Source organism: Erinaceus europaeus, chromosome 9 (assembly GCF_950295315.1).
Source record: "Erinaceus europaeus chromosome 9, mEriEur2.1, whole genome shotgun sequence".
NCBI lineage: Eukaryota > Metazoa > Chordata > Mammalia > Eulipotyphla > Erinaceidae > Erinaceus > Erinaceus europaeus.
This window is the reverse complement of record NC_080170.1, coordinates 34,612,157-34,622,267: the sequence shown is the minus strand read 5'-3', so window position 1 is coordinate 34,622,267 and position 10,111 is coordinate 34,612,157. Positions and strand designations below refer to the sequence as shown.

The following is a 10,111-nucleotide window of genomic DNA, read 5'->3' as shown; positions in this document are numbered from 1 at the left end:
TGAGGAGGAAAAAATATATATATTTCTAGAGCTTGGATAGCAAACACAAGCTTCACGATGCAGGCTAAGACCTTCTGAAATTACATTCTTTCTCCTTTAGCAAAACCTGATGTGACGAGTCAGAAAAGAGGCAAAGCCTTGCAGCTGAAGCAAGTCTGGTCAGCTGACTGCAATCTGTCTGCTCCTGCATCTGTACACGGGTTTACCTCCCCTGTGCCTACCCCCACCCCCAGCGTTAGAAAGAGAGGAAAACAACAACAAACTAGAAAATCCTAGTCGTCTACACAATCACTTCAGGGAGAATTCTAACCCTGAAGTTTTAACCCCCCACAATCTTATTTGCTTATATTATGTTGGTTGTAACCAAATTAAAAAAAAAAAGTCTATTTGTGTCTAATAGTGCTTAGTATAAAGCAGAGCTTTTCAGCATGGGAGGAGGAGGCAAATGTACAGCACCCACTCCAACCCCCTGCACCAAAATTTTGGACACTCGTCAATGTCTGGAGACAGGTTTGGAGGCCACAATATGGGGAACTCTATTGGAATTAGAACTGAGATGTCAGGGAAGCTACTATGCTTCCTACACTGCACAGATGATCCCCCCAACAAAGAGTTACCTAGCCCAGGAGTGTCAAGGTAGAGATGTCCCAATGCAAAGATACAACTAAAGCTTAGTTAAAATAAAAAGACTCAGCTTTTTCTCAAAAGCTTATTAGCTTTTGATCTTTAGTGCTTCTCTCCTAAGGGCTGACAAACTTAAAGTAAGAATGGCCAAGTTTCTGCAGGATTCCCTCGATAGAGAGGCAGAATCTTATTAACAACACCTCCCTCACACACTAGGAAGCAGTGGGAGAGTTATTTCATCAGCTTGGTTAAGAGTGAGCAGTGAAGGCAATCAGTATCCGTCAGAAGCCATCATTTGAGGGCCTTCCATTTAAAGACCCGTAGACTAAGCAAGTGTCTCCTCTAAGAACCAGGTGGGAGCTAGCAGGATGGTCAAGCAAAAGACTCATACATGAAGCTGTACCTACTGTGTTCTAGCTTAGTAGCTGAACAAGTGATGCTGAATTTGATGGGATCTATATTTTTCCAAGTGATGCTGAATTTGATGGGATCTAGATTTGAAACTTAGGGGGAAAGTTCTATGCATAATTATTAGATGAATATGCCAAAGAGTGAACCAAAAGCCACAAAACAGAACAGTAAATTATTAAATGAGTGAGGAGACAGAATAAAAGACCATAAGGCAAAAAGAAAAGGGAATACAAGATGCAAAGAAAACAGTGGAGGAAAAATGTGCTCATGGGAACCAAAACAGCAAGAATTGTCAACATAACCAAATTCTGACAGTAGGATTAGGTAACACTAGGGTACTGGACACTTCAGTATATAGAAGCCATTCAGCAAGTCTGGAGAGATAAATAGTCCTGTTTTCTATAGAGTAATATAATGTCAATAAACTTGTGCATAGTAGACCTTATGTGTCCAAAAGCCTTAAGAACTTTCTAGATACTCTAGGTTTAGCAATTCTGAGGTCACATTCAGGAAGAACATTACTTCACATGCTAACAGCTCCAGCATTGACTATACTTACTCATTCTTCACAAAGGCATGCTTATTGATGGTCTCCACGACATCTCTGAAGAGAATTTTTGAAGTCAGAGTATAACCATGGTGGACTACTGGCTCTCCATCTGGGCCATCCCAACAGTCAACTGCCAAAAAAAAAAAAAGCAGAACCTCACATCAATAATCTAAGTTCTCTAGTGTTACTAACATGTCTGCACACACCAGACAAAGATTATTTTAGATTTAATGTCTAAATCCAAAATAATCTTATATATTATAATCAAGACAAAACTGCCTGACAAAGAAGTGGATGTTTTGATATACTGATCAGAATAAGGAATTAAAGATAATAAATGGCTCATTTCTGAGTGCTGGTAGGTAACAAAGATGAAATAGTCAAAAACAGCTTTGCATTAACCAAAAACTTTAAACTTGATCAAAATCCAGTCAAATATTCCCAAGGATAGAGATTTTTTTCCTTACTGGGTTGTTTATTCTTTTTATCTCTTCAATTTAATATAGTCTTTTAATAAGTCCCAGCAACTCAAATCAAACAAGGATTTGCATTATCATTCAGTTAAATTCATTGTTTTTCTATTAGATTGGCTTTTACTGTGTCAGTACTACTGTTGCAATACAATAATTCTGACTTCAGAATTGCAAATCCCCTTGAATACCAGAGGATCTTACTCACAGGTGGAACTTAAGAAACAAGAACAGAAAGGAAAAACACAAAGTAAAACTTGGACTGTGTGTGGTATATTACACCAAAGCAAAGGACTCTGGGGAAAGACAGGGAAGAAGGAGGCTGGGAGGGACTGGGGATCCTGGTGCCTGCTGGTGGAAAAGGACTTAAGATGGGGATGAGAACATTTTGCAGATACCTATCATGGGGCAGATGATAAATCATACTCATATCTCAACAACTGTACTGGAAAGCATTACCCCCCCCAATAAAATAAGAAAAAATAAAATAAGTTTAAATTGGCAGACCCTGACAAAATTTATGTGTATATGGATAAATGATTTCATCTTTTAAAGCCCAGTTTTTACCACCTATGAAGGAAAATAATAGTGTTTGCATCATAAATTTAAGTCATAACCTGGTACACATAAAGTTGCTTATTTTATAGGGCAAATTGTAGTGGTTATTATTATTGATATTATTGTGTTGTAGATGATCTCAGTGGCTTCCAGCTGAAGAAAGAAAACAGCTTCCTTATAAAGCTCCCCAACAGAATTTACATTGCCTGTTTCATCCACACTCTACCACTAGACTCATTTCTAAAACTACTAGTTTCATCACATCATTCTTTTTCTCAAAAGCCTACTCAGTGGATACATAGACAGTATCCAACACACAGCACATACTTGTATGATATATGCTAAACTGATTAATAAATATCCCACAGCAGTTCCAACATGCATAATCCTAAGTCCCTAGATCTTATGTTAAAGACTAACTAGCTGAATTTCTCTTCTCCCTGGCACACAGCTGTACCACATTACCCAACCTCCCCTGTGAAATGACCACTGAGATTTGGGCGGGAATGATACATACCATTTCCAGGTATGGCCTATGAAAAGCTGCTCTGTATTCTCCAAGTTATTTTCTGTTTTGTGTCTTAAGAAGTTCTGTTCTCCCATATTCCCTGAGGTATACAGAATAGGGAAACTTCCAATGGAGAAGAGAGGATTTGGAACTCTGTTGGTGGGAATTATATGGAATTGTACACCTCTTATACCACAACCTTGTCAATCATTATTAAATCACTAGTAAAAAAAAAAAAAAAGTTATATACCTCATGCTCAAGAAGCCACAGCTTTGATCTCCCAGCACACTATTAAAAACCAAAAAAAAAAAAAGTTCTGCGCCCAACATGACATAGTCCCAAGATGGAAAAGGTCGGAGAAAACCAGTGATTCAGGAATGCTACCATACTGTATACAGTTACATGAGCCTGGGGAACTAAAATAAGGTCAAATGTATCAAAGGTATCTTCTTAGATGAGAAGCTCCAGACATATTTTGACATGAATGTGATATTTTTTGAATTTGTCTTTGGATATAGCTATGAAAGGAATGAACAGATGTTTCAAAAATATATCATTTCAAAAATTTTACCCTGAAATTTATAGTTTCATCCTTTGAGCTATAACAGGGTTTCTGAAAATTAATATTTTTAAAAAGATTGCCAAGTTGACAAGACAATACCACACCCAACTTGATTATCACATGCACAAAAAAACAGCCCCATGATTTGCATTCCTATAAAAGAAGGTGCTGTTCAGCTAATAATCACAATGTAAGCAGAACATCCATAGCCAAGGATAGCTTCCTATGCTCAGTTTTTAGGTCTGATTTCATCATGGCTCTGTGAATGAGTATAGTCAATCATATTCCCAAACACGTGACCTTTGCAGCCAAGTTCATATGGCAGCGATGTTTCCAATAAGAACAAATGCTGAGACATTTGTTGGCAACACAGAAATCACTTAGCAAATTCTCCTCATCACAAACTAGTGTTGGCCCAGATTTCAGTTAGGTCACACTTTAGAGGTTGCTGAAAGCTCTCTGACAAAATGTTGGTCAGTTCTGAAGGCCAATGGAGCAGCTAACTTAACAGCTTTTCCTAATGGAACTTAAAATATTACACTCCAGCAGCACTCCCAGAGATAACAGGAGAGATTACAAACTGATTATAAGGTCACACAACATCTTGTCTGTAATGAGAGTGAAAGCCCCTGGACTGAACAATCACATTTACTAAGCAACTTGAACAAGAAACCAGAGGAGTGAAAGGTCATGTTAAAAATATATTACTAAACTGGGTTGCTGACAAGCCCACTCCGACAACAATAAAGGTTTATTTGTCTTCCTCAAGACATTGTACATATCCATGTTGACAGAGGGCATTACAATGGCTGAACTAAGGGAAATAGAAAATGAAACAGCAGCAACCTAGAAGCTGAAAAGTGGAGACCCTTGAGGTCCCAGTGCCATGACAGTACTATCTAGAATCATTGGCCAACATCGTTGCTTTCTATCTCAAAGAGGTAAGACTTCTATATATATATATATATTTTCAAAACACTCTTTGAACCTCACTTTATCCATCTCTATTTTTCTGACACCAAGGGCCTTTTCTATAGCATTCTTTTTGTGCTTAAGAATCTGACTTACAGTTCTTAATATGAAACTTGTAAGCATTTTAAGTTTGATGCTTTAACTTTGCTCCTTCTGTGAGTTAAAATTCTATGGAAGCAAATGCTCAATTTCTTTTGCCTCAGTTCCAATAATCCCTTGTTTTATCCGCGTTCATTTAAGACATACCCTGAATATAATCATTATCTGTAACTACATACAAACCCATCTGTTCTTTTTTGTATGTGATGACAACTTTCTCCATATCTCTGTTTCTTTGACTTTTGAGTCTCTTGACTTCATGTTCCCCTCTTCCCCCAATTCACTTCATTTCCCTTCCTAGATTCATGAACCTGCTCTCATTACTTAAAAGAGCTCCCATCAATACCTTCTATACATATAATTTGACCCTGAAATACAGAGATCTGGATCAACTTGAACATCTGTCTTCATGGGAATGGGAAAAAATATGAGAGTCTAAGAAAACAGATTTTGTTTCACAAAATAAGATGTTTTCAAAGACTACTGTTGAAATTAGCAAGGCCATCCTCAGCTTATAGTGTCAGCTTCTTATCCATTCCCAGATGACTTTTTCAAAAGTCTGTTGTTTTCTCGAGCCTCTAAGCCACCTCCACAACTCTTCAAACTTTAGTGGGTGATGCTTGTGCTGCCTTGAGAAATGAGAAGTTATCAGGAACCCTTTATCCTATCTGTACTTGACCTTTTATCCAAGTCTCAAAACTTGGACAAAAGTTTATCCAAGTGATAAGTGTATCACCAGTTCTACTATAGCAGAAACATGTGCAGTCACTAACTCATCCAGATGATGAGTTAGTCCCACTTTACCACTAGCATGCTACCAAAAACTAAACAGCAAAGAACACTAAAAACTTCCAGCTTCCCTTTCTTTGTTCCTTAAGTTCCAGCTATGAGTGAGATTATCTATTAACTACCACACACAAAATCCAGAATCCCAGAATCATTATTTCACCTTCTGAGTTGATATTGTTATGCAAGAAATTGATTTTTTAAAAATGGTCACATAAATATTTCAAATTCATAATAAACTCAACAGATGAGGAAAAATAATTCATTAGCAGTCTTTTCCTCAGAATCTTCATCATATATGGGGGCAGCTGCTAGGGGCCAGCCCCAGCAGTTTATTAGGGTATCCTGAAAGATGAGAGGCATTGGCAAGAATGAGATGAGAGACACGTCAACTGCTTCAAGAGCAGAAGAGAGGCACCTCTGCTGTGCTCAGGCAGAACTTTATTTTATAGTCTCATAAGGCTTAGATCATTAAAACAAAAATCACAAGGTATAGATTATTGGAAACAAAAATCACCAAGGCTTTGGTCACTAATACATAAATACACCATGGCTTTGATTATTAATACAAAAATCACCAAGTAAGAACAGTACAGGTAGGGAACATTTCCTGCTACCTGAAACATTTACATTCCGGGGGGTATTTTTCTCCCTAGAGAGAACATCACAATTTCTATGTCTTTTGTTATTCCTGTACCTGTGTGTTAGGCAGATGTCCTATTGACTAAATTTAATATTCTACCTATTATGCATGTTTATGCCATCCTCTTGTCCCTATGCATCAGAAGTCGTGGTTCATAGAAAATTCAAGCTTTTTATGTTTCTAGGGGCCTTAAACAAATTGAACAGCCCTATTTTTCATAAAATCTGTTCCATTGTTTGATCAAGTAGTTTTGTTTTGTTCCTTACTGAGAAGGCACCAAGGTGGTGCTGGCCTGGCCAGCCTCTCCATAAAGTTAAGCTCTCTAGCTGGAATCCATCTTTCTTGTATGCTCAGTATGTGACCTAGGTTCTCCTGTACTATTCCTGTATAAGGAAGTGGAGGCATAGTGGTGGGTGGTAGATTAAAAGGCCCACTGTATCTAGGCGTGTATCATAACTTTCCATTTACTAATCATGCTATGTAAGGTGGCCCCTCCACTGTGGGAACCACCAATATTTCCCTATATTTTAGGGGGAATACTAAAGGAAGTGGTATAGATAAAGGAGGAAACGATTTTTCCTCTAGGAGTCTCCTGAAAATTTCTGCATCACTGATATTGCTTGCTCCATTATGATAAATCTTACAGAGTGCAGTGCAGGTTTTGTCATTTCTTTTGTTACTGGTCAAGCTCTGAGCCTGGCCATAGGTAAAGATTATTAAGACCACACAGAGCTTAATCCCAAGACCTATACATGGCAAAAGGCAAGATGGTTTCAGTTTGGCCTGGAGAGTCCAGCCATGTTGAACTTCATATGAAGCTGCTACCATGTCAAGCAGCTCACATGGTAGTGCTTGCTCCAGGCAGCATTCATTCATTCATTCGTTCATTCATTCATTCATTCATTTATTCATTCCGGCAGTTCCATCCATTCCTTGCATTCTGGACTTCTCTCATGAGGTCCTTCTAAGGTCACTTAATTAATCTCTTTTCCACTTAATACTTCCCTTGAATGATTTCCATAGCCTTTCCACAATTCTCCTTACTCTAACTCTACCCTCCCCTATCCTTCCACAAAAGAATATTCAAAGAAGAAAAAAAAAAAGCACCCTCCTATACTGCTATTTAAAGGATCTTTTTAAGCTACAAGGCTGATTCTATGCCTACAGGTAGTAAAGCCCTAAATTGGATCCTTTTTCTTGGGGTTTTTGAATGTGTTTTTTTTTAATTAAATTTATTTATTTATTCCATTTGTTGCCCTTGTTGTTTTATTATTGTAGTTATTATTGTTATTATTGATGTTGTTGTTGGATAGGACAGAAATGGAGAGAGGAGGAGAAGACAGAGGGGGAGAGAAAGATAGACACCTGCAGACCTGCTTCACCGCCTGTGAAGCGACTCCCTTGCAGGTGGGGAGCCAGGGGCTTGAACCAGGATCCTTATGCTGGTTCTTGTGCTTTGCGCCACCTGTGCTTAACCCTCTGTGCTACCGCCTGACTCCCTTTTGTATGTTTTTATTAGAGCTCTGCTCAACTCTGGCTTATGGTGGTACAGAGGACTGAACCTGGGACTTTCAAGCCTCAGGCATGAGACTTTTTGCATAACCATTATTCTATCTTCCCCCTCCCAGGAACTATTGTTATCAAAAGCTACATCTTCACACCCTACACTCCTGACATCACTTCTAAACCATGTTCACGATTCAACTGGCTGTATTCTCACCAGACTATGGCTTTTACTGCCCACGTTCCCCTAGCCGGTGAACTTCTGAAGACAGAAATCTCATCTTTCATCTATGCCGTCACTCCCTAGGAACTCACCAGAAACTTAATAAATATTAGCTAATTACTAGATACAACCCTGAACAAAGTTTTCCATGGTTTCATCAAAATTGTCTTTTCTTTCATCACCATTTTTTTCAGCCACCAAAGATGAATTTCCTAGCTGAAAATCTCATGGCCTGACTGAATGATAAAGAGAAGCCAGAGAGTAGATGATGAATTTAGAAAGACTTCACAGTGAGGGGGCTAGACTGTGGCACACCCAATTGAACATTACTATGTTCAAGGACATGGGTTCAAGTCCTATTTCCCAGCTGCTTCAGAAGGAATGAAGCAGGTCTGCAGCCCTCTCCCCCCCACCTCTCTCTCTCTCTCTCTTCCTTCCTCTCTACCTTCTCACTCTCCCTCCAACCCTCTTGATTGCTCCCTGTCTTATCAAAATAAAAGAAAGAAAAAATATATGGCATCAAGAGTAGTGGATTCATCGAATGTAAAACATTAATTCCCCAATAAAGAATTTTTTTAAAAAAGAAAGGAAAAAAAAAAGAGTAGTGGATTCGTAGTGGTGGTACCAAGCCCCAGAGATAACTAAATAAAGAAGAAAATAAAACTTCACAATGGGCAGATTGTCTTTCATGCCAGACTCCACCGGTCAAAAAGATGGTCACTCCCACTTGGGAGATCAAACATAACATACCTTCCACACATCGGCAGCCATCTTGCAGGACCCGCGCATACATGTCCACCTTGGACTGGGACAGGAGCTGGTCCCCCGTCAGGTAGGTGTTGTGAGAGGAAGCAATGTAGTAGTTGCACAGCGGCTGATCCATGTCCTGATAGACCTCGTGGTGCAGCGGGTTGAAGATGTCGCAGGTAGGACTGCGCATGAAGTTAGTGAAGCCTTGGGAAGAAAGAGAGTCAATCCCTACAGCGTTGAAGCGTGTATTTAACTGACTTTTGCAGAGTGATGGTCTTATCTACCCTTTAGACAGCATCACAGGGAAGATGAAGGCAAGGAGTGTTTGGCTTCCGGTCAAACAGACAGTGTCAAAAACTGATAAGTGACTAGGAGGGGTAGGCATCTAAACACAAGTTGTAGAAAAAAAAGAGATTTTTTAAAAGAAATCTGAATGAGGCAGGGAGGAGGTTTACTGTTCAGTGAGCACTGAACTCAAGTTATGAAATATGCAGTGTGACTGAATGGGTAGCAGATGCAGTATCTAAGCCACACTTACACTAAGTCTGCTACACTGACAAGTCAGCAATATGGCAGAGGATGCTGTTAATTAAAAAAAAAAAAAAAAAAAAAAAACAGTGGTTGGGGCCGGGTGGTGGCACTCCTGGTTGGGCGCACCTGTTCCAGTGTTCAAGGACCAAGGTTCGAGCCTCTGGTCCCCACCTGCAGGAGGAAAGCTTTGCAAGTGGTGAAGCAGTGATGCAGGTATCATCTCTTCCTTACTATCTTCTCTATCCCTCTCAAATTTTCTCTGTCTCTATTCAATAAATAAATAAATAAAATATTTAAAGTAATAATAAAAACAGTAGCTATCCTTGTTGATGCTGCACGTCAAGTTAGGCCATTGTTGGGGAGAGAGCTCACTGGCTAGGCCATGTACTTCGCCATGCACAAGGCCCAAGTTCAAATTCTGGTACCACACAGGAGTATATGGCGCCAGGGAAGCTCTGGTGTTGCAGTGTCTCTCCTGCCCTGTCTCTCTCTGAATGGATGAATAAATAAATGAATGAATGAATAAAAAGGTGGCCTTGGCTCCACCAAATAAATAAATAAATAAATAAACTGTGAGATTAAAATTCACTGTGTGATGATTGGACCATAAAACTGATTTAGGACGATACTACCAGTGGCTAGCTCACTAAATAATCATGGAACAGTGCTTTAACGTTCTATAGAAAGTCATGCTTCTCTACAGTTTTTCAGAACCTAATGCCTGGATATAAAAGGTATTTGTTGAGATCTGAACAAATGTGTGACATAGTAGGTAAGGATCGTTAGGATGAATTCAAGTCCTCAAAAAACTGTCTCCATCTATACATCTTCCAAGATATGGGAGAATTTCTTCATGCCCATTTGTATGGTTACAACTTAGAAATCATGGTTAATTACATCTAATTCCTTACCTGGGGGGG

General features: G+C 39.2%; 1 protein-coding gene across 4 annotated transcripts in view; it reads right to left on the bottom strand.

Moving 5' to 3' along the window:
* Window positions 1–10,111, bottom strand: part of PLCH1 (phospholipase C eta 1) — a 247,157-nt gene that overhangs the window by 69,138 nt on the left and 167,908 nt on the right. For all 4 annotated transcript variants that reach the window (XM_060197616.1, XM_060197617.1, XM_060197618.1 and 1 more), the window contains 2 exons: window positions 8,661–8,864; window positions 1,595–1,715 (listed from right to left, as the gene is read on the bottom strand). In XM_060197616.1, the coding sequence (XP_060053599.1) occupies window positions 1,595–1,715; window positions 8,661–8,864 (325 nt within the window). The remainder of the gene's footprint in view (window positions 1–1,594; window positions 1,716–8,660; window positions 8,865–10,111) is intronic.